This window comes from Anomalospiza imberbis, chromosome 8 (assembly GCF_031753505.1).
Source record: "Anomalospiza imberbis isolate Cuckoo-Finch-1a 21T00152 chromosome 8, ASM3175350v1, whole genome shotgun sequence".
NCBI lineage: Eukaryota > Metazoa > Chordata > Aves > Passeriformes > Viduidae > Anomalospiza > Anomalospiza imberbis.
In genome coordinates, this window is record NC_089688.1 from 15,768,049 (window position 1) to 15,795,976 (window position 27,928).

General features: G+C 46.2%; 1 protein-coding gene across 2 annotated transcripts in view; it reads left to right on the forward strand.

Annotated features, from left to right (window-relative positions):
* PDLIM1 (PDZ and LIM domain 1) overlaps positions 1-26,696 on the forward strand; it is a 44,096-nt gene extending 17,400 nt beyond the window's left edge. For both annotated transcript variants that reach the window (XM_068197443.1, XM_068197442.1), the window contains exons 3-7: positions 4,502-4,586; positions 14,867-15,057; positions 21,346-21,500; positions 24,380-24,497; positions 26,168-26,696. In XM_068197443.1, the coding sequence (XP_068053544.1) occupies positions 4,502-4,586; positions 14,867-15,057; positions 21,346-21,500; positions 24,380-24,497; positions 26,168-26,354 (736 nt within the window). In that variant the 3' untranslated portion in view covers positions 26,355-26,696. The remainder of the gene's footprint in view (positions 1-4,501; positions 4,587-14,866; positions 15,058-21,345; positions 21,501-24,379; positions 24,498-26,167) is intronic.
* Positions 26,697-27,928: the final 1,232 nt, after the last annotated feature.

A 27,928-nucleotide genomic window follows, 5' to 3' on the forward strand; every position in this document is an offset into this window, starting at 1 on the left:
CACCTGAAATGCAGGAGGGCCATGCTTGGAGACATGCTTTTAGGACCTCCTGTCTCTAGGAAGTTGTGAGTGTCATTGCTGTTTGAATTGGCAGAAGGCTGTATGCAGCCTGAGTACAGTTTTGCTTGCCAAACTGACTATGTCCATTAATGGATGTTTGTTAAAAGTGACTACTCATGTTTAAAGCCAAGGCCCTGTATTTGACAGCTGCTGTAGGTAAAAGGCTGATTAAAAGGTACCTTCCTGGTAGCCTGACAGCTCTTGCAGTTAGTTTCTAAACTTTATTAAAATGCCTGTTGAAAACTTTGGTGAGAGGATTGTGAAAGATAAATTCTTTAGGTTTTTCCTCATTTTTCTGCTAAAAAACTTTGTGCTGCACAAGAAACTTTTCAGTCTTTTGGGGTTTATTTGCTACTTTGTATCTTAGTAATGTCCATCCCAGTGTTTGAAATGAGATGTGAATGAATGTAGATATGGCTTTCTTCTTTATGGAAATTACACAGTTCCTGGCACAAAGACTTAGACCCTCATTTTCCAGCTCTGAATTTTCCCTTGAACCTATGGCCCAACTTTGCACGCAAAGCACTGACAGCAAAATCCGGGCTCTTGTAATGTTTATATTACATCATGTTCAATACAAGCTGCTTGAAAAGTGTTGTTTCATAAATACTTCTCCGTATTCCTGCCTTGACTTGCATGTGGTTTCCTTCCTTCTTTTCCTACCAGTACCTCTGCATCCAAACTAGCATCACAGAAATTTCTTTCTAATCTTGGGTTTTGGTTTCTGCCTGGATGAAACAGGAGATGCATGGCTCATTCCCTGGCCCTGTCTAAGTTACTCTCTATCCTGTAGTAAGGAAACAACATAGAAATGTGAACTGCAAAAATGACAAAGTTTGTATATAGGTGTGCCTGCAGTTAATTTCCCTGACCCTCATTCTCTGGCTTGTTTGTGTCATGTTTTTGTCTCCTTCACTGTTTGATTGTTGCTCTCTGATAGAGGCTCATTTGAAAGAATATGCATTAGAAACCATATTATAAAATAAATAGTCATCAGTTTATCAGGAGTTTCTGAGATCCGATAAAGATGCCAAAGCCTCTGGCTTTCACCGGACAGGGTGGGATTCCCCAGCAAGCTGTTGGACATCCAGCCCCTACACCAGTGGAGAGGCAGGTCTGGCAGCCCTGCTAGCATGGCCCTGCTCAGTGGCAGGGGTACAGCTTTGCTGAGGTGAGCATGGAGGTGGTTTTTTGGCTGGGGGTCTTCTCCCTCAGATTTGGGGAACGAACCCTTCAGAAAGCCATTGCCAGCAGCAGCCTGGTGTGAATTGAAGGTACTGTTATCAAGGCTGGGTTTAGCTACTCTGATGGCTGTTCCCTCCTTCATATAACTAAGATATGGAAACATATGGATAAGATACAAACATGGTGAGTCTAACCTGTCCTGCTGTCTGTGCCTGGTGCCCACACTTCCCAACACTGCAGAAAGTAAGCCCTCTGCTCGTAGTGGGACATAAGGTGAACTTTTAGGTGGTATTTTTCTTACTCCTGCCACACTTCAGTAGAATTACAGGCATTGACACAAGAAGCACAGCCAGGAAACCCTTCCCAAGACCTCAGACCATTGTGGTTCTACCTAAGACCCACAGACTGTGGACTCCACAGGTAGTGCAGTGGGATGGGGCACATGCCTTGAAAGATCTGCTGGGTAAAGCCAGGGAGAGCAAAGCTGTGTCCTTTTTGCCGCTTCACTGGGGCCATAAATGGGCTGCTGAGAGTGGCTGAGGGGCTCTTCTGCAGCTGTTGTGAATACAAAGAGAAGCTTTATCTTCCCTGCCTCAGAGGGACAGATGCATGGCCTATTTAACATTTCTGTTTGGATAACATCTAGACTGGATTGAAAGTAAAGCTTGGAGTGACCTTCCTGCTTCCATTTATATCCAGTGACAGAGCAGTATGGCAGCAGTCTGGAGAACAAACTTGAGCTATTTGCCTTGCTTATAAATAAAGGAGAAAAACTTGGTCAAACCCCCTGTGGGGTGCAGTAGTTGGCCATAATTGCCTCCTCTCCTCTGGAGACCAATGTGCTGTGTCACCAGCACCTCAAACACATTGAGGGCCAGTGGGATGAAAACAAGTGCCTGGGGGAAGTTTCTGTTCCATATTCATACACTGGCCTGCTCTAGGCTTAAATTTTTCAGTGTGAATGAAGCCTTCTCATGCTTCTGAGAGCTTGTAATAAATTGATGTAAAAGAAAATGCTACCTCAAAAGTCCTTGAATCACTGTTGCACAAACTGGCACAGGGATGCCTCATGCTAGAAATCAGCTGAAGTGTTTAATGCTCTCTGAGCTGCTCTTTCGTCTCCAGCCAATGTCCCTTTGCATATAGCCTGGCTAGCTGGGTGCCTCATTTCCATACATTTTGCTGTGTCCCCTGCTTTTCCAGAGGAGATGAAACTTGGTCATACATGATCTCCAAACACTTTCAAGGAATAAGGCTTTGTATTGGTCATCAGGCTGCTTCCCTATGTGCAAACAGTCCTCAGGTGTGGAAAATACAGCCATCCTGGAAATGGGTGTGATTTTGTGAGGCTTGATAGCCATAATCTGTGTGAAATTGTTGGTTCCTCAGGCACCTTAAAGCATAGGTGTCCAGAAGCAAGGAGAGGATGGTTGTTTTGTATTCACCTGAGGCACGTTGGACATCCAGTAACAGATGATGTTGTGACAAGATGATGATCAGATTGGTGGGGCTCTGATACCATGCAGCTGTTATTGTCTGTGTGTGCCCCAGCCTGCCAGACAGCAGCATTTGAGTGGCATAGGTTACCAGGTATCAACTGGGTTTCCAGGATGCAATAACCAAGAGTCAAAGGTTTGCTGTACCTGAATACCTATAAAGGATATCAGGTGTGACCTGTGTGTTTGTACTTTTCCTGTGAAAGGAGGTAAAGCACAGCAGACTTCATTCAGGTTTCTTCTGTGTAAAGTCCACAGTGCAGTAAAGGGAATAGCAAGTCAATAAACCTCTTCTTTCCTGATTGAGAATGCTGCCTCCCATCTCCTCCCACTGAGCTGCCCTCTAGGTGCAAATATTAAGATATTATTTATGCAGCAAATGTCTGGGATGTGTATGTGCATCTCAGCTGCGTTTGGGCTGTTTAAAAAATGTTGTGACTTTGGAGGGCTTTTAGAGGAATGCTGCACACCAGACCAAGTATATTGTGGGTAGCTCTATATCCTGTTTCTCCATCCTTGTCAGTTTTAGAAGCCTTTTCTTTTTCTAGTCTCTTCCTCCTTCTTTAACTGGAAAATCTCTTTCCAGTTATCCAGCTAATTCTCGATGGAAGCATTCCTATTTTGCTAAGTAAGTACTTAAATTATAGCTAGTCCTTGACCCACAAATACCTAGGAAGTACATCTATTTCCAGTTCCAGATTCCAAAAGGGGGGCTCCTGTCAACAGGACAGAACATGGTTTTCAGACCTTATCCTAAGAGTTTATCAGCCATCTGGTTGCTGCATGATGCAATGTTTAGCATTGAACAGCAGTTTTCATTCAACAATACTGTAGTCGCTCATTCCCTACTATTAAAAAGTTTGGGAAAAGTGGCACCGTTTAATCTGTCTGAGACACTAACTACTGTCTTTACTTCTGAGAAATGTTGGTACCGTATGTTTCCCACAACATATTTCAAGCAAATCCAAGCACTCTACTTCTTCCTCACCACTTGTTTGCCGTTCTTTGGGACATAGCAAAATTCCACAATGATGATGGTAAAAGCAGTTGGTTTTAGTTGTAGATCTTGACTTGTGTTTCAGACTGCTGTGAGTAATTGGGTCAGACCACAGACCACTAAAGGTTATGTAGACTTTCTCTGTCACATGAGGTCGTCTCAGTTCTTAGTCCCATTGCAGGCGGGGATTTTTTTTTTTTCATCATTCCAAAAGGCTTGTTTGTTCAACATGGATGCCGCTATAAATAAGAAGAGAATTTGGGAGACCCAAATGAAAAAAATATTTCTAGCTTATCTCCAAGGCAGTCCAACCTCAAGAACAAAGTGTTCTTTGTATAGTCAATACAGACAAGAATCATTCCTCTTCCTGGCTACCCATAAAAGCTGAAGCACATAGCAATCTGAATTGTCCCACTTAATTAAGGCATCTGAAGGATATCTCCAGCTTCTGCTTTTGGGTAACCCCCAGCTTGACAGCCTGGGTGGGAGCCCATGCCTGATGTGTTGCCTGTGTAGTCACAAAGAGTAAGCCAGGACAATCACTGCTGAGATCTTGTCTTGCTTCAAGGACCTCACTTATCTAAGCCACCTATGTTGTGTACCTAAAATGAGCCTGTCTACATTCCTCCTGATGTGGGTTGGGCTGTATATGAGAGACTGAGGAAATGTTTGAAAAATTGATGAACTTTGAGTCTTTTAATAATAATAATAATGGAGCTCACTCATGAAAACAGATTAATTATTCAAAATCTGTGTGTTGCAGAGCAGAGGCAAAAGTCTGGTCACCACTTGTAAGCGAGGAGGGAAAGACACATCCTTATAAGATGAATCTGGCCTCTGAGCCACAGGTAAGTCCTGGAATAACTGCTTTTTTCCCCTCTTACTCCTGTGAGAGAAATTCTGGGCCTGATCCTCCAAGGAGCTGAGCATATGCCACTCTGTTAATCATGTTGGGGGTAACATCATGCCCCATGCTGTCAAGAGATCATGTGGCCCTTGGAGGCCTTGAGAGACAGACTCCCTCCCTTATGGTGAGAATCCTGCTGCTGTGGAGAGCTAATTGGGTGCCATGCCTAAGGTAACCTGCTTGGGTCAGAGGTGTCTCCTGCCATCTGCATGCTCACACCTACCACAGGGCACAGGAGGCACTGTAGAGGCACTGTGGCTCAGTAAATCATTGCTACTGTGCTAAGCCAGTTGGTTGTCATTGACAGAAAAGAATTGAGGGGTGAGGAATATTCACTCAGTATTTTCTCTTGGTTTGGATTTTTTTTCTTACTCAGTAAGCTCTTAGCAGTCTAGCTGTGGAGAAAGTGGAAGAGAAATACACCAGCATCTTACATTTTTATCTGCATGGCCGATCATGCAGCCTCTGTCTAGGAAGTTGGTTTTGTAACCTGTTGACAGCCTTGCTTCATTGGCCTGCTGCCTCTGTCAAGTAAACGTAATAATAACAGGGATCTGTGCAAGGGCATTGCCTGGGCTAGATTTAGAGAATTACACTGCAAAAAATCTAAAATAACTACACTAAAGTCAGTAGCATTCATCTGGATTTTCTCTGGGGCAGTGACATGGCCCCAGTGGATTCTGGCCCAAGCACACATGCCATGTGAGTCTTTCTAGCAAAATAAGTAGCTTATAAAACTAGTTTGACTCTGAAATTAATTAAGCAATAACATGGCTGTTTTGGCTGGAAAGGACCTGAGACTAAAGCAGCACATGTGCAGCAACACCCTGCCCAGACCTTGGCCTGGGATCTGTCCATGTCTTCTTTCACATCAGGCTTCTCTGTGTTGCTTGGCCCAAGAAATCGGTGTGGCATTCTCCAGGTATTTCATAACTCTGCCAAGGCACAGTGTATGACTGAGCCATTTGGACTTAGTTTGAGCTGGAGCCATGTGGTGACACCTGTCTGTGACACTGTTGAGCTGAGGTCTGGTCTGTGTCTTCTGCTGCCCAGGTTTTGGAAAGGCTCTGCTTCAACCTTGAGACTTGGGGGCTATCTCTTGCCAAAGTGGAGCAGAGTCTGCACTGGGGCTTTGCTGCAAGGATGCAGAGAGCTGTCATTTAACTTAGCAGGAGACTCAATCCTAGAGACCAATTTCCCAATGCAGCCATTAGCAAGAATTCAGCAAAATGCCATAAAATCAAACATATAGCACAACACATGCCCTAAGTGGGCTTTTAAAGGAGCTCTCTAATTTTAGTTAACTGCATCAAGACACTTGCTGCTGAACTCCCCTGTTACTCACTGCCCCACCATATTTTTCCCCCCAGTCCAGCCTGGACCAGGTCAGGATTTAATAGTAATGCTGGTGGTAGAAGACATCCCCTCCTAAACCCTAACCTCAGTCTTAGTCCTGGTTCTAGCTCTGGCCACTAGATAGATATCCTGATACTGCTGGTTTGTAAGTATAGTACAACTGAATTTATTGGTAGCAAGCTGTAACTGACTTGAGCAGGAGAATTTGATGGACAACTGAGTGTGGAGAAATTCGTGTTACAGAGCTTATCTCTGAGCAGTGACCATTGTCTTAATCTTACACTAAAAATCAATGGTTGCCTAAAAATTAGGCTTTGACCCCTTTGATGGCTGATGATCAAAGAGTTATTTCCTGGTGTGAGAGGAACATTTAAACTCACAGAAGTCTTGTCTTTTCTTATTCCCCTCCTTTCAATTAAAGCAGATTAAATAATTTGCAGTTGTGTATGTGGGTGGGACTTGCTGTTGTTCAGAGCACTGGGCTTAAATTTAAAGGGCTTCGCTTGCTGCATACTCAGGAACTCAGCAGTGTGAGGGGAGATGCATCATGTCTGCAAACCACAATATACTCTTAAGGCATAACAGGGCCTGAACGTCCTAATCTGCTATGGCAAATGTCAGGAATACCATTAAGTTGTAAGGTTGTGGGGTTTGTTGTTTGGTGGATTGTTTGGAGTTTTTTTCCCATTTGCTTTTTCTGTAGCTGACTACAGCAAGTAAGTTTTGTAGTGAGGTCTTTCTGCTTGGAGCGTGAAATCAGAAGAGCATGCTGATTCCTGCCAGAGCAAGTGGCCGAGTGGCAAGTGTTGGCCAAGGTGGTCTGGTGCTGTGTCTTTGCAGCATCATCAGGGGTTTTGGCCAGGCCTGCTGCAAATCAGCAGTAGCAGAGTGCAGAAAATGCTATGCGTATGTATACCAACATGGCAAACTGCTATGAATTTTACCACAAACATGCTGATATCATTTTTCCAGCAGAACTGGTTGAAGCTGTGAGTAGAGCTGAATCTTAGAAGGCAAAACAGAGCTGTTCAGGTTTTCTTAACTTACTGGCCAGTGAAAACAGTGTCTTTGCTTTTCTTGGCAACAGTCTAGTGCAGAACACTTATTAATTCACTTACCAAAGAAAATAGGATGTGCTGAGTCCAAGTGGTTTGTTTAAATCCTGGTCCAGGGTCCTGACAGTTGTTCTCATTGGCTTTGCACGTGGCCATTTGAATGCAGACATAAAATCATACATGTGAATAGCCTTACTTCAGGCTCAAAAAAAAAAAAATAAAGGCTTTAAAATGCTTGCTGTAGAAATTGACTTATTCAGTTATATTACCATCTTTCTTGGAATTAGTTTGTTAGATGTTGCCTCTTCTACCTTTGGTATCTTAGAAGTTTTTCACACTTGTCCACCTTCTTTTTGTCTTCCTATTTTACTGATGTAGCTGCTAGATCTTTGGAAAAAAATCTTGCAAAATAACTTAATTTTCAGTTTGTCTCAGGAACCAGTGCTTAAGAGCTTGTCTATGACTAGCTACATATTTTAAGATCCCTGCTTACACATTTTTTACCCTATTTGAAATGGACTGTTTGTTTACTGCTGTAATCCTTCGGAGGCTATTTGGTGACATCCTGCATCATGCTGGTGAGAAGTGTTTTCCCTTACTTGGAATATACATTCAAGATACTTTTATTTGCCTTTGGAAAATAAAAAGGAATTCTACAACCTCCCATGCATTCCCTGAAGTCCTGAGTCCAAAGACTGACTTCATTGTCTAAGCTGATCTTTGCCCATGAAAGAGCTACAGAATTATTATTATTTCATTGCCATTATCCTTATCCTTCTAAATTAATTTAAACTGAGGCAAGAGTGATGACAAAATTGCATTTCATCAAAAGGGGCAGCAGCTCGTCGGTGTTGATGGCTCAGCAGCTGAGCTACTTTGTTTTGTTGCCCATGGCAACACTAGAGGAAGGAAATTACAGTCTTCTTAGCATATTTACTCTGTTAGTTCACTTGCACTTCTAACCCAGATCCTAAGGCTGATAACTCAGTGGCATTTTCCCATCAAGATCTTTTCCTTACAACAGTGGGAAAGACTAAAATAACATGTCTGCCTCTCCCTTCTGCGTAATGTCTCTTGAGAAAAGTGGTCAGAGCAAGAGAGAACAAGTTACTTGGTGGCTAAGTTAATTTAATGCTTATGATACTGACCAGAGACCAGCATAGCTTCAAGTCGGCTGTGCCCTCTGGTGATCTTGGGCCACACAGGGCCCAAGGGGCTGAATTGTAGCCAAGGGGATGAATTGCCTCTTGGTAAAATGAACAGTAAAACTCTGTATCTTCTGACTGTGCCAAGTCTTGTCAGACCTGGGGTCTGTTTTGGCTTTTTTGTTTGTTTGGGTATTTTTGTTTTGGGTTTGTTTTTTTTTTTTTTTTTTGTAAGACACAGATGCCAGTGGGGTCCAGGTCTCTGTTTTTGCTGAGTGAGCTAATGTAGAGAAAGAGCTGAGAGAGCGCAGCTTCAAGGATAGCCAATACGCAGACTGTCTCCAAAAACTAGTCTGGCTCCCTGAAGACTATATATCCCCTTTGCAATAAGGCTGATTAACATCAGACCTTGAGAATGCCAGTGAAAACTCTTGGTTTGAGATTGACAGTTCAGTTCTTCTTAATCACAAAAAGTAAAGGCTTTCAAACATAAGGTTTTTTTTTTAATAGAAATAACCTTCAGTCAGAGGTTAACAGCTGGAGGAGCTCTGCGGGTGAACCAGGGTATTTTTAGGATGATAGAAACAGATAGCCACTTCTGTCTTCCCAAAGCTTCTTAAAAGTGTCTGTCCTGTGTTCTTACAGAGTGATGTCATTGTTTCCATCGTGTGTATTTTATTTCCTTGGATACGAAGCAGGCAGGGGCTATAGAAACTGGGTGTGTGGCTGGCTTGGCCTTTGATAAGGCTGTGCATGTGTGGGCAATGCATGAAGCAATAGGTATATAAAGTAACAATACTGACACTGGGAACTGTGCAGGCATATTGCGACCTGCTGGTTTTAGTTAAGAGGCGTTACTGCATGGGTGTGGAATGTGTCAGGAACGCGGAGGGAGAGGATGTGGGAAGCTAGTCTTGTTGTTTTACCCCCCTACAATAACAAAACCCCAAACCCTTCCTAATTTTTAATCAGATTTCAAAGCATTGCAAAAGATCCTTCCATAGCTGAAAAACCCCAAAAAATAATAGAGGGAGAGGTGAAAGTAAAGGCATTTCTTAATACAATACTTGTGATCACAGCTGATGAAACATAGCATGGGGTAGAGTTTGCCATGAAGATGTCCTCTCCTGAGCTGTTGCTGTGTCTTTGGCACAAGCAGCCTTCCCCCAGACACGCCAGCTGGTCAGAAGTATGGCCTTCGCTCCCTGGGTGGCTTTGCAAGGGCAAGGATGGAGCTGGGGGTTTGCCTGCTGGTCTCTGCTCTCCTTCACTGCTCACAGGACCAGAGTGCTCTCACTCTCTGAGGTTTGGTCAGGGGCCTGTTTTCTTAGAGCTGAGTAAACATTTGTACTGAGAAATGTTTCATCTTGTTTCCTTTTGGCGTGGCTCTCGAGGTGTGCAATCCAGCATTGCCTGTCCTGAGCTTCTGGGCTCTGACTTGGGATGCGAAAACATCCCACATTTCTGAGGCCCTGTGAGGCAGCAAGTTTTGCTGGTTCACTTGGCTGCTCTAGGCTCCTGTGGGGACTTTTGTTTTTCTCTGCAACTGCAGTGTCTGGCTGCTGATTTTATTTTCTTAAATTTTTTTTTTTTTTTTTTTTTAGTTTGTGACATGAGGTGAGAGTGAATCCCCTGACTCCAAGAGCTGGCCAGTCTGTAAATCACTACTGCACACCTGAAAGTAGTTTTTGGTTTCAAGTAGCCCTTTGCTCCATGTTTGACCTCTGTTTCCTCCAGAGACTGCAGAGATGTAGCCTGGGAAGGGGCAGGGGCAGACAGGGGAGTGAGGCTGCTGTAGGTGGGCGGCAGCAGGACATTAGCTGTGACATGAGGTGAGAGTGAATCCCCTGACTCGAAGAGCTGGCCAGTCTGTAAATCACTACTGCACACCTGAAAGTAGTTTTTGGTTTCAAGTAGCTCTTTGCTCCATGTTTGACCTCTGTTTCCTCCAGAGACTGCAGAGATGTAGCCTGGGAAGGGGCAGGGGCAGACAGGGGAGTGAGGCTGCTGTAGGTGGGTGGCAGCAGGGCATTAGCCAGCATCTGTGAGGCCTAGCCCAGCTGAATGCCTTCAGGCCATGCTGTGGGGAGAGGAAAGCCCCACTTAACGGGAGAGGCTGCTTGACCCTGCTCATCTTGGTTTAGTTTATTCAGTGAGTACAAAAAGCCTCCAGATTTTTCCTGTTTCTGGTCGTGGTGACATCCGTACATGCCTTGCACAGGATGGCCTTGGCCACGTCACTGCAGGGTGGAAGGGACCCAAGAGCCCACCCTCACCTCAGTCTGCTCCCAACCTGCTCGAGGGCACGAGGCCATGAAGGTGTGCAGTAGGATGAGTCCCAGCTCAGCTGATAGAGGTGGCTCATCCTGGGCTGCCTGTCTGTCTGTCTGCTTCACTGACAGCTGGGAATTTCCCTGAAGCCACATGCCCCCATTCCCAATGGTGGAAATGGGTCCAGTGGTGGAAGTGTTGGTGAGGAGGAAGCAGGCAGCCATGCCACAGCCACTGGCTGGCCCCAGGCACAGCAGTGACAGCTGATGTAGCTGTGGGGATTACACAGCCTGAACGTCAGCGTCACTGAGGATGGCCTCATATGGGAGGGAGGAAGGGGCCATTGTTTTCCCTGATAATTCCCCATGACGAAGCCTGCAGCTGGTGCAGTAGGAAATGCTGATCTGCTTCCTGCCCTGGCACAGGGATGTTTTCCCCATCCTCACAGCCTGGCACCTTTGCTGGCAGCTCTCTGCTGGCGGGCTGTGGTGGTGGCAGTGGGACCCCCCTTAGCACCCAGCTAGAACGGCTGTGTTGCAGTGCCTGCAGTGCAAAGCTGTGTCCCATCTGCCCCGGAGAGAGCTACTGCCACTAGCAGCCAGCACCCAGAAAAGTCTTCTGGCAGAGGATGTGCGTGTCTGACCTGAAGCTACAAATGTTGTTTGTCCTTGGAACTGAAAAATAGCTTTTTTCTGTGAGATGGGGACATTTGCAGTGGGAGAATGTGGGATTGTGGTCCAAAGTCATTTTGAGCTTGTTCTTATGGGGGGGTAGTTTTAGATAGGGAGGGGCTGTTGAAGGAATCGCTTCAATTTCAAAGTGAAGCAAGAGCTCAGAAGCAGCTGGTAGAGAAGTCTGTGCAGTTGCTAATCTAGTTTAGCTTGTTCTAGTCACTCTGCTGGAAACATAAGCCCTGCAAAGGAAGGAGGGGAGAAAGGCTGATGTCTGTGCAGACAAAACTATTTAATTATCATGGTATCAGTTTATAGTGGTAAAATAATGCTCTTGAATATCCTATGTGGTAGCTTGGGAGCTTCCATACCTCAGCTTCAGACCAAAATAACCACTGCTGGTATCCCTGACTGCTGCTGACAGGGCTGGTGTAAGAGGACTGAGGTAGTGCCACAGCTTGCAGGGAGAGTGAGGCAAGTGCTTCCAGTTCTGCCTGCAGGTGCCAACAGAATGTGTCTCTGAAGGGACCTACCATTAAGCACACTCCTCTGTACTGCTCTCAAAGAAAGAGCAGGTCATGTCCTGATGGGTAAGATCATGTCCTTTTAGCTGACTGCCAGTTCTTCCTCTGCAAACAGACCATTGCCTACTGCTCTTGCAGCCTGTGCTCCAGCCAGGGATGCTGTTTTATGCTACTTGCCCCTTTTCCTTGTGTTGGTCCTGGGATTGCCACAGCCTTAGAGATGTTGCAAACCCTAGGCATCTCAAATGCGTAAACTAGGTACTGTCCCCACACATATGCACAGTGTAGTTGGGTTTTTGTACCAATGTTTTCCACTTGCCTACTGGTGGACAGGTTTTTGGGAGTGTCACTTATCTGACTTTTTTTTTCCAGTATTGTCAGAGACTGTCACATAAACATGATTCCAGGAGCTGTGGTTTTAACAAAACTGCTGCACAGCACAGGCCCTAGGTTGGCAGTTCTGGAAAATCCCTAGATAAATATATTTGACAGTGAGAACACATTATCTTTTGATCTTGGGATCATGAAAGCACTTGTTCTTTGCAAATTTCTTCCACAGCTCGAGCAAAAAGAACAGCATGGTGTAACAGGAAGTCCTGGAGAATTTGGATTATCCAAGTGCCCTTTATAATGCTACTGCTCTTGTAATACTTGTCTGTATACTCTTGGGTTATTCACATTCTGTGCTGTTCTCCACATAGGATTTTTCTAATCTTCAGACACCAGGTTCTGCACCAGTTTCTCTATTTAACTGTTAAACTCCTTTATACTCAGTGACCTCTATATACCTGAGAGCTCCTGGAGATGTTCTAACAATTTTGAAAGCTTAATTTATGGTCTTGGTGTTACTACACAGCAGAAAACCTACCTGGTGTCCAAAAGTAGGACAAAAGCTCTTATGTGGATTCTGTGCTGAAGTGTGTGTTGCAGTTCTTAGAGTCAAGGCACTAATGTGATGTCAGTCTCCCTTCTCCATGTAGCTGCCCTGTTTTCTCAACACTTGCTGGAAGATAAGGATCCTTGAGGCTTCTATCACTGTCAAACTCAATTTGACATGGCTGACACATTCAAAGATTCAACATGCCCATGTGCATGTTGGATATGTAATTGAGACACCTTACTTTCTTAGGAAACCAGAGTTTAAAAAAAAGCCCAACCAAACTGTAAATTACTTCCTTTTCCTTAATTCTTGGTTAATGCTTAAATGTCTCCTCAACACATCTTGTGACATGATTTCAATGTGGAGCCTATTTGACCTAAGAGTATAACCCCCTTAGCCTAAACCTTCTGCCTCAGTCTTTCATGAAACTGACTATTTATGTGCACATCTGTAACCCTCTCCCACTCATGGCCTCTGAATGGTGGGCTACCATGTGTATTTAGTGCTGATATAACTGTTCCCCATGGTTTGATATACGGGCTAAAGTAATTTTTTTTTTTGCTAAAATCCACATTTTTTGCCATGGGAAGGACTATTTTCACAAGTCCTGTTATGTGGTGTGAATGAGATTGCAACAAAGGGAGATTAGCTAGTTGCTTCAGGATCATTTTCCCTTTGGTGTGTGGGAAAGTTTCATGGCTAACATCCATACATATTGGCCAGAAAGCTGTGGGAGAGCAGCCTTGTCACTCCACACCTGAACATCTTGAGCTACCCCACTGATTTCAAATTACTTGTAACTCATGAGGCCATTTGGATCCAAGCCGCTCTTCTCTGAGGGATTCTATGCTCTGCTTGATGCCATAAATAGCATTTGAATGCCATGAAGTGAGATGACTCCCATCTGTCAGTCTGGGAAGGCTAGCCAGCTGCCTAAGGAAGTCTGGAGACAAAAAAGTGATTTAAAGAAAAATCTGTAGGGGGATTTAAGTCATACTTTTTTCTAATGAGTATTTGTCTTGTAACTATATCTCTATCAAACAAACACTGTGACATGTTCATAGGGCAGTAAAAGCTCACGTCATTGCTGTAGAAGTTAGTGCCTGTTTCGAGTGGGAGTGGGAACTAGTTGTGTTAGAGCTGGGACCCATGGGCCCAGCATGCTGAGAAGTGCCCCCTTTCATCCTGTGCCATTGGCTGTTAGCCCTGTGTTGAAGCCATGCCCAATCTCTATGGCTGGCTGAAACATTTCAAAAATCGTGTTTTGGTGCCATCTCTTAGCCCTTGATATCTCAGCCACCTCTGTGGCTCTTAGCCCTTTCTTATGCCTGCTCTAGTGAGGCCAAATTATACTTTCTTTTTGCTTTGGTCAAGCATCTTCACTGGGGAGAAATAAGCTCTCGATGTTATCTCTGCCACAAGGCTGCTCATTCCCAGCCTGCTGAACTGGTGATAGGGCTTAGAAATGTCCTCATTTTTGTTAGCACTGCCTGTGATTAAGAAGAGTCCTAGCTCAAGTCTTATTTAACTTGGATTTACCCTTTTTCTTGTTAGATTGTAGCCTGTGTTTCTAAGTGTGCACTACCACTGCTGGAAGCCTCCAGTTTGCAGCAAACCCAGAACATCTGGGTGATATTTTGTACTTCTGATGCTGAAGAAGTTGCTAATAGTGAGCTGTCATTGCCTGTGGACAATCTTTTGTATTAACAATGGTCATCTTCACACCTTTGTTGTGGATTTTCTTGTCCAGAAATTCCAGTTGTTCATCAGAGACAGCCGTGAACCCTGGTCTTAGCTGAAGGACCAGAGATGCTCCAGAGCACTTGTAGTAATGACAAATCCCTTCTTTTTTTGGGTTGTCTTATCTAAAGGAAGCCGAACTTTCAGGTGTCATTGAGAAGTGCTCTTCTTTCTGCTCCTCATCTTAGTTTTCCATAGAAATCAACCCTGCTCTCAGGAATTGCAAGGAATGCTTAAAATCTGTAGTCTTGTGTGAGAAAGTTGGTCCTGTAGCTTACTGTAGGCTTGCAGGAGCTCCCAGGTGTGTCCACCTTGAGCTAATAGCTCTGGCAGTGTTTATGAGCTCTTATGTTACCAGTATGTCAACACTGAAATGTCCTGAAGGTCATCCTGAAGCTGTCCAGGATGGGCCCTCATGCCATGTGGAGGATGCTCACTTGCTTTGGTGGTTGTGGTCACCTGCTTCTCAGCTGAGACCACACATGAAGGCCACCACTGCAGTGGCTGTGGGGCTGCCCTGTCACATCCACCTGCATGCCTGAGCACCTCTGATTGTTGCCTCTGCTCCTTTGCATGCAGGAAATAAGGCACATAGGAAGTGCACACAATCGGAGTGCAGTGCCCTTCACTGCTGCCACAGCTTCTGCCCCCAGGGTGATCACTGCTCAGTACAACAGCCCAGCAGGTCTCTACTCCTCAGAGAACATCCAGACCTTCAACAGTGCGCTGGAGACAAAAACATCCCCTGGGGCCCTGGAGCCTACCAAGCCGTAAGTACCTCCCTCACCTCCCCTCCCTCCCTCCCTGGGCCTCCAGGAAAAGGCTTCAGGAGACACAAGTTCACCGCAAAGGTACCGATCTGTTAAACCAAGAAAAGCTCTCTTTCAGGACAACGGAAGTAGAAGAGGCACAAGCGTGGATGTTGTTCCCAGGGACAGGGCTCGGAAGAGTGGGGAACGTTTCATGAGGTGCAGACATGAAATTAATGCTGTTGTGTTTCTTCGTTTAGCAGAGACCGACGCAGTTTCCGCGTGCGTTCAGCATGACATACCAGCCCGCTGGTCTGAGCAGGTGCCTGATAGCTTGTTACAAGCACTTCCTAAAGTTAGTGTTTTGTGCCGGCTTTGCTGCGATGCTGGGCAGGAAAGGCACCAGCTAGTGCAGGAAGCACACCCGTGCCTGTTCCCAGCTGGCCTGGGATTCACAGACAGACTCTGCCTTAGTCTGGGTATTTCTGTGTTTTATTATCAAACTTTGCTTTTCACAGGAGTTTTAAAAAGTAGCTGAAACATTCATTCCTGTGTGAGGCGTTTTCTGTATGAGATTGGAAATGGTCCCAACCTTAAAATGGCCCATTCATTTTTGTGTTTGCAACTGAATCTCACCAAAGACATTATTTTATCCTAGATTTTCAAAGTTCCCCTTTTCTTCATTGGAAGTGAAGGAGCTCCAGGAGCTTAACCAGGAGCTTCCTCCTTAACCAGGAGCTATCTGAAAATTTTCTGGCTGTGACGGTCAGGTTGCTTAACTGCCCTAAGTCTCTGCATAGCAATATCAAACTGCCTGGAAGGCTTTAGCTATTCTATAATAAAAGATGGAAGACCAGTGCTTTTGGTAATACTTGATTAAATTTCTGACTTGGGAAAAAGTCAGAAAAAGGCAGGCAAAAGTAACTTCAGCCTCTGCTGATGCAGGGTACAAAGACCTGATTGTGGTTTAACACAAGCCTGACAACTTTCCTGTGAGTAAAACCAGCTCCTTGCACTGGCAGCCCAGTCTGCAGCATGGTCCCTACTAGGCAGTTACAGTGCTGGCACTGGCAGATGAAGTGACAAATTGTTCTTCATTTGCTTCTGGTAGACTCAGCAGCCTCATTCAGGGGCTGGGCAAACGCAGAGCAAGGACGGGGAAAATCTGACATTGCATTAACCTGATGGGACCATCTGGCAGTGAGATACCATCCCTAGTCTACTCTGGTGTTCCCTCCATGTGAGAGCACTCCCTGGAAGCCGGGTAGATTTGGCTGGAACATTGTAGCTGATCCCTTTCTCTTGCAGGGATCAGCAAAGAGGTGGATTCCTTCTAGGGCTGTGGCTCACTCTGCTCCTCCTAGCAGGAACATCCATTGCTAGCCCTGCTCCATCTTGGATACATGGCATCTCTTTCATCCTTTCCTTGCTGAAACACAGAAAAACCCACTGTCATCTCCCCAGTGCACAAGCACAGGATGTCTAGGCTCTCTCTTCACACACCCTTCCAGCTGCCTTTAAATTCCTGCCCATCTGTTTTGCTGAGTTATTTGGTACATACCTGACCTTGTTCTGGGTTTACCTGACATTTATTTGCATCCCCATCCTGAACCCTTCAAATACACAGCCTATCTGAACCCAGCACTTGATCCTGCCACTGCACATGGTGATGTGACTGGAGACCTAGTCCATGCTTCATCTTTAGAGGGTGTGTGGTATAAATGCAGGGCTGTAGTACATAGAGAAATAAAAGAAAATATCTCCAGCGTATTTGATGTCACAAAGCAGCTGGGGATGGAGAAGCCCCACTGCTGAGCACATCTGGTTTGGGATGGGAGGTGAGATTACTCCTCAGTAGGATGCCAAGGCTAGCTTTGAGGAGAGCAGCAGTGAAGGTGGCATTCCTTCCTGGACGGTGGGAACACAAGTGTGTGCACAGGGAGTTACTGTATAATGAAACCCCTACTGCCACTACTTCATTGCTTTTACAGACCATGCTTATCAGTGGAGTGCTTGCTTTTTAGTTTTTGTGTGGACACACCTGGAGTGTGAGACCAGAGGCACAGCATTAGCCAGAAGCCTGTAAAGTTGTGTATTCAGTGGTGTGTCCTTAAGACAGTATTCTGCAACTGCTTGATGGCTTGAAGTATTTGGCTTTGCCCTTCATTAATTTCTTTCTTCTTTCCTTTCTTCCTCCTCTGCGTTTTCCCCTCAATTTGGCAATGTAAATCCCAAACAAACCTTGAACAACCCCACCTCCCACTGCCCGTGTGGACGTGTGGGCTGGCAGCCGCCCATCGCCGGTGGGTGCGATGCAGGCTCCCATCGCCTCCGTGTACGACCCTCTACAGAGCTCCGAGCTGCGGCGCAGGCACAGCACCTCCTCCAGCCCCAGCCAGGTCCGAGTGGGGCCTGAGCAGCTGAAGCACGTGGCCCAGGTCTGCCCCAACAGCCCTGTGGAAGTGGAGGTGCCGGGACTCAAAGTGCTGCACGTGCAGTTCAATTCTCCCCTGCAGCTCTATTCGCAAAGCAACATCATGGACACCCTGCAGGGGCAGATCTCTTCTGTTAGCCCTGATTTCCCCAGGTAACCTGCCCATGGCCTCTGCAGCCAGCTCAGCACATCTGCTCATCTGCATTTCAGTGTCTACGAGTCCCTCGCTCCTGTCTGTGGCTGATGGCATTGTCCGGTCACAAGAAAACAGCATTTACATTTCACCCTTCCAATGTCAGTGCATGACTCTTCACAGGAGCTTTCTCTACCTTGTGTTTGTGCCCAACACCATGGGAAACACCAAAACATGTTTTTAGTGTGTCAGTATGTCCATTGCCCCCTGCCCACCCACGCAGCAGGACTTGACAGGACCTGGTGGCTTTTCTGGAGGAGTCACCTGCAGCAGATGAGTTTGCTGAGGGCAGGAAATTGCTTTATCCTAAAAGCTGGTATTTTTCCTGCACTTGAAATCACTTTTGTTGTTTGTGACTGACAGGTGCTGCCAGTCTGTTCTTCTGTTTCATTGGCCATGGATGTGTGCTGAGCATGTTTCATTTCAGGCTGAAGCAGGTACCCATGCTCTCCATCTTTGGCTGACAGTCAAGAGTTTGGAGCAGCCTGGCAGGCACCAGACACATGGAAGGACAGCCTGTGTTCCCACCCCTGCCCGCTTGTCTGCAGAGGTTGCTGCAGCACAGGCTGCTTCTGCCCAAAGGAGTGAAGGATGCTCAGCATGCTCTGAGGTCTGCAGGACTTGTGGTGAGCCTCAGCATCACAAGGTCTGGGTGCTGTTTGATGTCATCTTTGTGGTACTTGGGAACCCCCTGGCCTGTGCCTCTAAGTGACAGCCTCTGTGTTTTACAGGGAGGACTTTAGTGTCAGGACAGGTGAAACAGTGTTTTACAGTGTTAGTACTTTAGGACAGGTGAAACACGTTTATCTGTCTCACAGGAGCAGTCCTGTCAAGGGTGAACTGTGAACCTTCTACCATGTGACCAAGCAGCTTGCATCTGTGTGACATGTGGCCCAGGACAGTGGTCCATTCCAGGGCTTCCATGGGGCAGAAGAGGACACAGACAGATCTCATGGCTCCTGGACTGCTCACGGTTCCCTTCTGGGAACCATGTACTTCAAAGCAGAAAAGCTGGTGTCCTCAGCCCTGGACCCACACAGCCAAGCTTTGCCATGTGCCAGGAGCCAGAAGATAGTGGGAGGCTGAGGATTTACTCCTGCCTTGTTACTTAGTGCAGTTACTTGCTGTAAGTCAGTCCTCTGGCTTGTGGTCAGTACCATGCACACCAGAAGTGGTCACACTGCCAGCTCTCTGTGCTGGCCTGGAAAGCTGACAGTGCTCACAAAGGAGCCCCAGACATCAGCAATTGTTTATTGGCAAAAGGGAGTGCTCCAAGCATTGGGCCTTCCTGCAGCCTTGAGACCCTTGTAAGCTTTGCAAAATAGGCTGGCATAAAATAGTAAAATACCATTAGTAAAAAATAAACTGCTTATGAAGATTCTGTGCAAGGCTGTGTCTTTATGGTTTTTATTACTATCTTATCAATATTTAAGACTCAGTGATCAAGTATTAGTCAGTGTTGCAAGTTTCCCATGGTAGCAGCAATGAGATCCAGTAACGGTTGTGTAAGTCCAAGTCCCAATAAATGTGGTTGGGGTTGTTCCCTACAAAGTTTCTGCAAGAGGGAAGTTGTGTGCATGGAAAAGGACACCAGTTGCTGGTGATTGCTGCAGATAAAGTACCTGTGTAACAAGGAGGTGCCAAAAATCACCTGGCATACAGAGACTCAGTATCTTGCAGGTACAATTTCTGTGTCTGTGACCTTGCCCTTTCAAAAGATACACATACTTTTTGGAGATGTTTAATTTAAGCAGCATAGCCTTCTGCCCTGACAGTTTGAGGCATTTTACTCTGCTGGTACATATCTGATGGTTTATATAGCCTTTTGGATATCTTGTATATGCAAGTGGACGTATAGGGGGCATACCTGGGAGAGCTGATGTATATGTTATGCACTGCCACAATGCATGGTTGAAATGTGATGGCTTTGTTTGACTCTAATGCTTTTTAAGATTATTTAGCCTCTGCTTTTTGGATGCATGTTATTGAAACATTCTTAGTATGCAAACTGCAATGAAAGGCTTCTTGCATAATGTTTTTATGGGTGGATAGAGCAGTGGGAGTATATGAGTTTACAAGAGATGCATGTAATGTAGAGCATGGGACATCTTCTGTCTAATAGAAGGCACATAATTATTTTTATTTGGGTAAGAAGCTTCAGTAACTGAGAGTCAGGCTTCAACTGCTTGCATGTCTAATGTGCTTCCTGCTCCACTGAAAATTGCTAAAGATGGAAACATTGTATGAAATCCTTTTTATGGAAATAGCATTTTATAACTCATGTGATGATTTTACTTCTGATGCTTGAAGAGTTTATTATGTAGAGTAACTCCCAGATGACCCAATTGGTCATTGGCATTGAAAGTATGCAGTTGCCTCCTTGAGAAAAAAAATTTCCTCTGTAATTTAGTCTGAACTTCAGGATGTTTACGTACTTTTCATGCAATCACACAGTGCAAGAATGGTGAAACCAAGTAGACCATTTACATTTATACTACATAATAGAATTGAGCTATCAGAGGAGATTTGTCAGCTGTTTCATTTTACTGTATATGTTTTACTGCAGCAACAGAACACAAGGCAGGCAGGAACTTCCTGTGTCCTTTAGTCCATCCCTTAGTCCAAGATTTGGCAATTTAAACCACTGATTTAAATAATTCCCACTGTATATTTGTCCAGACTGTTTTCAAATCCTTTAGTTTGGAGGTTCCTCACCTGTCCACAACAATCTTCTCTGGTATTTCAATGTCAGTAGACATATTGGAAAGCTTTTCCCAAGGGATATTCTAAATATCCTCCTGCAGTTTAAGCCCATCTTCTACCCACTGCATGTGGAGTATATCTTAGGTACTTCCTCCAGACTCTTTATTTATCCCCAAAGACCCTTCGAGTGGCACAATGACCTCCTTCTCCAAGACCCTGTGCTGTGAAAAGCTGTCCCGGAAGCACCTTGGGCTCTAAGTCGAGGATGCAAGTCCCTCATGACATGGAGGGTGGGAGCAGCACCTCAGGGCAGCTGCACTGAGGGTTTAGCCTTAGCTGCAGAAATCTCTGCCCTTGACCTGCTCATTAACCTTAGTAAAATACTGTAAGTGGGCTCCACCTAGAAAATGGGAATAGTAACACTCACTTGAAAACCAGACTAAATTACTTCCAATCAGAGAATCTTCTAGTTAGATTCTACAGCTGTTACTTTGTGAAGGTGACATTTACAAACAATTCATAGGGTACTTGCAAAGATTTTTTTTAATGGAATAAACTTTACTTAGTTTGAGATTCCTAGTGGTGTAAGGTAGTTTATGCATGCAAGGAACGTGCATGGATGGCACAGCTACTACGTGGGATTGCCGTCCCAGCACATGAAATCTTTACTTTCCTCTAAACAGAGCTGTGGTTTCCTGGGCAGAAGGTTTTAGTTGCTGGAGTGTATGGTAATTGTGAGGCAGGGCAAACCCTGGCTGGGGGCATTCGGTGAGCAGCTGCTGAGAGCAGAGTGGGCAGACAGCCCAGCGTGCCAGTCCCACCTGGAGCACATCCAGCACCTCCGTGTTCGTGGCCTCCTGTCGTGCGTGTGCTTTGCACGTTCATTCTTCAGTCATATGATGCATCATGAAAGTTTTGCAAGAGGGATTGGCTTTAGTTTTCGTCCATTTAACAAGAGGATTCTCTGTTCCTTCCTCAGTTTAGATCAGCATAACCAGACCCCAGGCAGCATTGCCATAGACAGACAATCTGAGGTTTACAAGATGCTGCAGGAGAATCAAGAGTCAAATGAGCCACCCAGACAGTCTGCTTCATTTCTTGTGTTGCAAGAGATCTTGGAGTCAGAGGAGAAAGGTGAGTACCTGATCTGAGCGTGCTCTTCCCCTCTGCTGTTCTTTGGGTTGAGTAACATTTAAAACTTTATTTTCCATTTAGCTGTTGATTGTTCAAGGTAGCATGTGTAGGTGGCATCTACAGAAACCTAGAGACCCTGTCACTAATTTGATCCCTTTGTATTCGCTCATTGATTAGTTTCAGTGTCTATGGGCCCATATCACTGCTTAATCATTGAGTGTGCACTCCAGAAATAAACCCTTGCAACATTTAGTTGTCAAGAAGGAATTTTTAAAGTTACAAAACCTCCTATAGTTTCTGAAGTTTTGCCCCCTTTAAGATAGTATTCACTGATTAAATACCATCTTAGAGTCAAAACTTTGGATGGTATCACAAGATAGTGCTCTTCAGTGAGTTCTATTGCTTCTGAACTCCATCCCCCTACACAAGAAAAAGTATCCCCTTCTGCAGTTGAATATAAAAATATAGAAGCTGGATTACAGTGAGCAGTTCATAGCTTTTAACCTCTGAAAATTCACTCATCTTGGCATTTTTGATCTTAGGTCTGGACTTGTACAATTCAGAGCTATAGAGTTTAAGATTAAAAAGCCAATTAACTTATTTGGGGACTAAATCATGCTCTCTTCTCCCTTTAAATAAAATTAAATAAATGAATGGGAAAAGAATTCCAAGAATGACCTTTTTTTTTCTCCTTAGGGCAGTCGTTTGTGTTATTAGCTTGGCAGTGGTACTTTCAGTTTAATCCAAAAAAAGCCTGATGCTGATATATTCACCACAAAGAGAAACAGATCAGCCAAGTGCTGGTAGGTCTGAGGGATCTGTGGTGAAACAGCAAAATGAAGGAAATAAGGAAACAATAGGAAGAAAGAAACCAGGATCATGGAGTCTCTAATATGCTATTAAAATATCTACCCGAAAGAATCTTTTAAATGTTGAGTGTTTGCAGCTTGCCCTCAGGGTTCAGCTCCTGCATGGAAGGAGTAACTCGGACTTCTCACAAGCCAAGGTCCTCCCCTGTGCTTAGTAGTGCTGAAGAAGATAAGAAGCAAAAGCCTCTCTGCTTTATCTTTCTTTGAAGATTTGCAGCATTGTTGGGATTCTCTGGCACAAGGTTTGCCTGCCCGATCACGGCCGGGATAGGCTCTGGCATTATTCCACAGTGAGCTGATAATGCCCCATGGCCCAGCCTGCCGTGCTGCTCTGCTCGGCCAGCAGCGAACAAGCACACAGTGCTGCGAGTCAGATCGGTTGTTGGTGTGATAAATGGCACATTGGATGGGCCTTCTCCCAGCCCGGCTCCAGGCAATGGCTTGTGGATGGCGGCTGTGAGCCTGTGCCCCAGCTGGGACAAGGCCCTTGGGGCATCGCTGACTGTGTGTGCACTGACTTTCACCAGCTGAGAGCCTGGACCGGGCACCGCGGCTGAGCGTGGGTGTTTGGAAGCACCACGGCTGGTCTTTTAAGACCTGACCCTGTGCTCAAAAGTGGAGACTGTTTCACTGGGTGGAACATGCTGCGTTTCCTATGGGTGTTTGATAAGGAGAGATTTAAAAACGAGTTGTCGATGTTGCTGATAAGAGCAAAGTGCTGGTTGAGGCAAAGGGTGTGAACAGAAGTGATAGGGAAGAGTCTGAAAATGTGATTGCTGCTGCTTGCATCCCAGTGAGGGTCACTTGCAGCAACTCTTGGAGGGCAGGTGGCTCTTGCTATGTTTGGAGGGTTAGGGAACTTGCACCTCTGGACCAGCATCTGCACAGAGCTGGGTGCAAACCCCTGTGCTGAAGGCTGCCCTAAAGACAAACCAATGCAGCATCACCTGCCCCACAGCTGAGGTAGGCAGTTCCCCCCTGTTTCCTTCAGCTCTTCTGTCAGTGATGCTGCCCTGGGCTGTGGGAGTCCCTGACATGGCTGGTCACCAGGGTCTGTCTTTGGAGGGTTTTTCCGCCCCTTGCACTGGGAATGCTTATTGGAAGTGTGCTCTTGGTTTGACACTGGTCAGAAGGGTTTCATCAGTGCCCCTCACAGTCCAAGGTGTTTCTGGTGCAATATCATGGGAGCCTTCTTCCTCAGCAGCCTCCTTCCCTTGTTAACTGGTGTCCAACCCCTTAGAAAACTCATATAGATTAAATTAGTCCCATCATCGGTGTCATTTTATAAAAGGCTCCTTTTTCCCTGCAGATATTTAAACGCTTGCCTCATATCCCACATCTAGGATCCACTGCTGATTTAGGCACCCAGGTCAGCACAATGTCTCCTGCAAAGGCCCTGCAGGAATTCCCTGCCCCAGAGAAGTTGCAATAGGGAGATACCTGGAGCATGCTATGCAACAGGAGGGGAGTGCAAGGTTATCCCCAGTGTCCCAGGGCTCTGCAAGAATGAGTTTGTTAACTAAATTTTCCAGGAGTCTTGGGGGAACCAACTCTGCTGTAAAACAGAGAGCAGACTGGAAAAGGGCTTTGACAGTCCTCCTAAGAGAACACCCACCTCTTTCTGACCTCAAATCTGGGAATCAGCTTGACCCTGAGCGTGTGATCAGGACACATCAGGCAGACTCCAGTGCTGCCAAGGCTCCGGCTTTGCTTTGCTTTGTGCATCTGTGCATGTGAGACACATCAGCTGAAGTCGGATGGGCTTTTAAGATGAGAAAACAATCTCATCTGACTGCCCACTGTCCCAAGCCCTCACATTTCCAGGGCGAGGTTCAGCTGTGTGCCTCCTCTCCTTCCTCCCCACACATCCCTGCCCACTTTCCGTGCATGAATCCCTGCCTCAGAGCTGAGGTTAAAGAATATCATGCCCCCAGCAGAGCATCTGCTTGGAAGGAACAGCCTCAAGCCATGCACCTCACATGCTCTGAAGCACTCTCCTTCCACCCCCAGGAGACCCTAGCAAACCATCTGGATTTAGGAGCGTCAAAGCCCCTACCACAAAGGTGGCCTCATCGATTGGGAACGCCCAGAAGCTGCCCATGTGTGACAAGTGTGGATCTGGCATTGTGTAAGTAAGCCTGTCCCTGGGGTTGCAGGTGAGCAGCCCATGCCTGTGCCAGGGGCTGAGGTAGTGCATGCACCCAAACAGCTTCACTTACCCACATCCAGCGCATCCAGGAGACTCAAGGCACATTTATTCTCACCAGCTTTAATAACGCTAACTTAGCAGGTCCCTGCAGTGAGGCAGGAGTTGGGTTTCCATCTACAGATCCGTATCAGTGGAAACCAGAGCAAGTCCCTGTGACTCAAGCCTTGAGGCAGTTGTTGCTGCAGTGTTTGGCTGACCTGAAATCTGTTTACAGCATTTGGAAACAAAATGGCCTTTCCATTCAGGGCCTGTGTATTTAATGAATTTCCTGTCTCGATGCTCCCAGGCGTGGTGGCATGGAGACTTGCCTTGGAGGTCAGAGGCAGTGGGGACTGCAGAGCCGCATTCTGCTCTCTACTCTCCTGAAGTACCTCACACCTCCACTGTGTCTATGCAGACATACTGTTTTTGTATTTATGTGGGTAAAATCCAATTCCAGCTGACCTGGGGTTTGGGTTTGGTACAGAGTTGCTGTATCATAAGTTTGTATCATAAGTGTGGCCACATGGGGGACCCAGCATTGAAAACCCATGTCTTTGAGTTGCTCAGTTTTTCAACCTCAAACTCTTCCCTGCAGACCCCTTAACAGCCAACCATGGCAATCAAGTACTGGTTGCCAAACCTGCACTGTCATGGAAGAATTCTGATTTTTCAGATGCTGCCTGCCACAGGCTATCAGATTGTTGCTGAGACCCGCTACACTGCGATTGCATGGTCCTGGCACGCCTGGAGCATCTGGACCAGCAGATTCATTAGAGAGGCAATCCGTACCCTGTAAAATATGAATCAGAGACAAACCCTGTAATTATTCAACCAGCTGGGTAGGTCTGGAGAGAAAGCACAAGGCCTTGAATAGCACTCAAAACTAATGAATTACAGAAAATAGAGATGGCTGCTGGAAGAAAATAATACTGGAAAATTTTTGTGTTGGGGCTGATGGTAGTTAACAAACTGCTGTGTAGTTTTTTGTAGTTTTCCTAGTCATCTGTTGGGCTGAGCTGTAAAGTCTTCCAGTAAGAGCTGGCCCACATTTTGCTGGATCTGTTCACTGCAGCTCCCAAGCAGCCATGTCTGAGATGGAAACCAGGATCTAGTCTCTGTGCTTCTCCCACAAGCCAGTCACTAGCAAAAGGGCAGTGCTGGCTGTGCAGCCTTCATCCCTGCATTTCTGCATTTGTTTTGCCATCCAGTTGGCTTGTACCTGGATTTTGCTTCCCTAGATGGTCAAGCTACTGCCTGCTATTTGATCCTGGGCATTTGAATGCTGTTGTGCTGTCTGCAGCCACCAGCTAAAGATGCTATCACAGTAATTCTTGCCACCACAGGTGACAGATAGGACTGTCCCTGTGTAACTTACGCAGGTCAATGCTGGGAAACACTTTCAAGAGGAGAGTTTCCATACCAGCACATTTGGCTTCTAAAAGTGCTCTTAACATTTGCCTGACCAGAGGCAGGGCCTATACTATGACTTGTCAGGAGGAGAAGAAAATTGTTCACCTTTGGGACTGGTTTGGGTCTGGGCTGGGTGGGAGGTGGCTGGGGAGGAGGGAGACAGTGGTGGGCACTGAGCGGTGCTGGTTCCTCCCCAGAGGGATGTTCGTGAAGATCCGGGACAAGCAGCGTCACCCCGAGTGCTATGTGTGCAGCGACTGTGGCACCAATCTCAAGCAGAAAGGACACTTCTTTGTGGGAGACCAAATCTACTGCGAGAAGCATGCGCGGGAACGGGTGACTCCCCCGGAGGGCTACGAGGTAGTCACAGTCTTCCCAAAGTAAACCGTGCTGCTCACAAAGCCAGAAGGATGATTTATCCTCTGCTGATTTTCCTTGGAGAGCATTATCCCTACCCCCTGCAGAATCTTGTTTGCAATAAGGAATGCTAGGCATGGCTTTGAATTTCCTTGTCATTATTAATCCTCCATCTGTTCACATGAGATGTCACTAATTGTTCAACATTCTTTTCATCCTCTCTTTCACTTTTTTTTTAATAAACAGAATTTTTTTCCTTCATTGTGCTGTCAATCACACAGGAAAATCAGAGGCCAGTCAGATTACAACTTTTCTGTGTTCTAGTTATTTGTCATCTTTTTGCCAGCAATAAATGGGGTGAATCCACAAGGTAGAAGTGTCTGCTTTCTGCTGTTTTCCTTGTGCACTGGATTGTGGTTCCCTGGGCAGCAGAGAGAGGTGCCCAGTGCATGGCTGTGTTTATCCTGGAGAATAGTGGGAGGGATTTACAAAGATGAGTCAGGCTGGTCTTGCTGCCAGCTGAGCTGTGAGCAGCTGCCTGCTGGCACCCAGCAAGGGGCAGGTGGGCACAGCCAAGCCGCAGAGCAGCCTGTGGCCTGTGCCCAGTGCAGGGCAGCCGAGAGCTGCCTCCTCTGTGTCCAGCACTGCTTCATGATGATGGGACTAGGCACGGCAGTGTTTCCTGCTACTGCATCACCACAGATGTCCCTTTGTTCCCCACAGTCACCAACTGAGCTGTGAGAAAAAGGATCGCATGATGCTTGCTGGGAACCAGGGAATCCGAGAGTGAAGAGGGGAAGGTTTGAGTGGCCACAGTCCCTGTTCGGGCTCCCCCTGGGGGGAACCACATGTGGCTGCCCAAGGTATCACCCTGCTCCTAGTGCTGCTGCTGTGCACAGCTGCTGGAGGGTGCCTGTGGGGGGTGGTGTGGGGAGGGGGGCACATGCCCCTTGTGCCCTGGACAGAGGGCTGATGGTGCCTGAGCAGAACCTTCACCCATGTAGAGCACAGAGAAGGCCTGCAGTGGTTATTTCTCTCACACCTCTAAGTGAGATGATGGCTGTTCTTAATCATATAAAAATAAACGGTTTAGAAGATGTGTCATGTTTCCTTTAAAACGAATTGCCAGTGGTTGAAATCAGCAGGTTTGTGGCTGCACACAGGCCCTCTGCGGCCAGCACAAGGCCGCTGGAGTTAGTGGGTGCATCTGCAACAGCTACAGACAGGGTCATGTCCTTGCCCTGGAAAGTCCTGTCTGTGTTCAGCAGTGCTGTACTGCTGTGCCCTGTTTCCTCTCCTTCACAATGAATCACACCACAGCACAGCTGTGCTGTAAAAAAAAAAAAAAACCCACACAAAAAAACCAAACAACAAAAAGATAATAAACCAGAATAGCCATGCTCAAACCACAACCCCAAGCCCAATCTTCATCTGAGGTGAAGCTGACCTGACACCAAGCCTATAAGCATCCTGTTGTTCAGATAAACAGTGCAGCTTTTGGGCAGGTTGGGCAGGGGACTAATTCAACCAACCCAGCTAAATTTAGTTCATCCTCTCAGGCTCCTTCTATGGGCAGAGGCTGCCATAGCTCAACCAGCAAA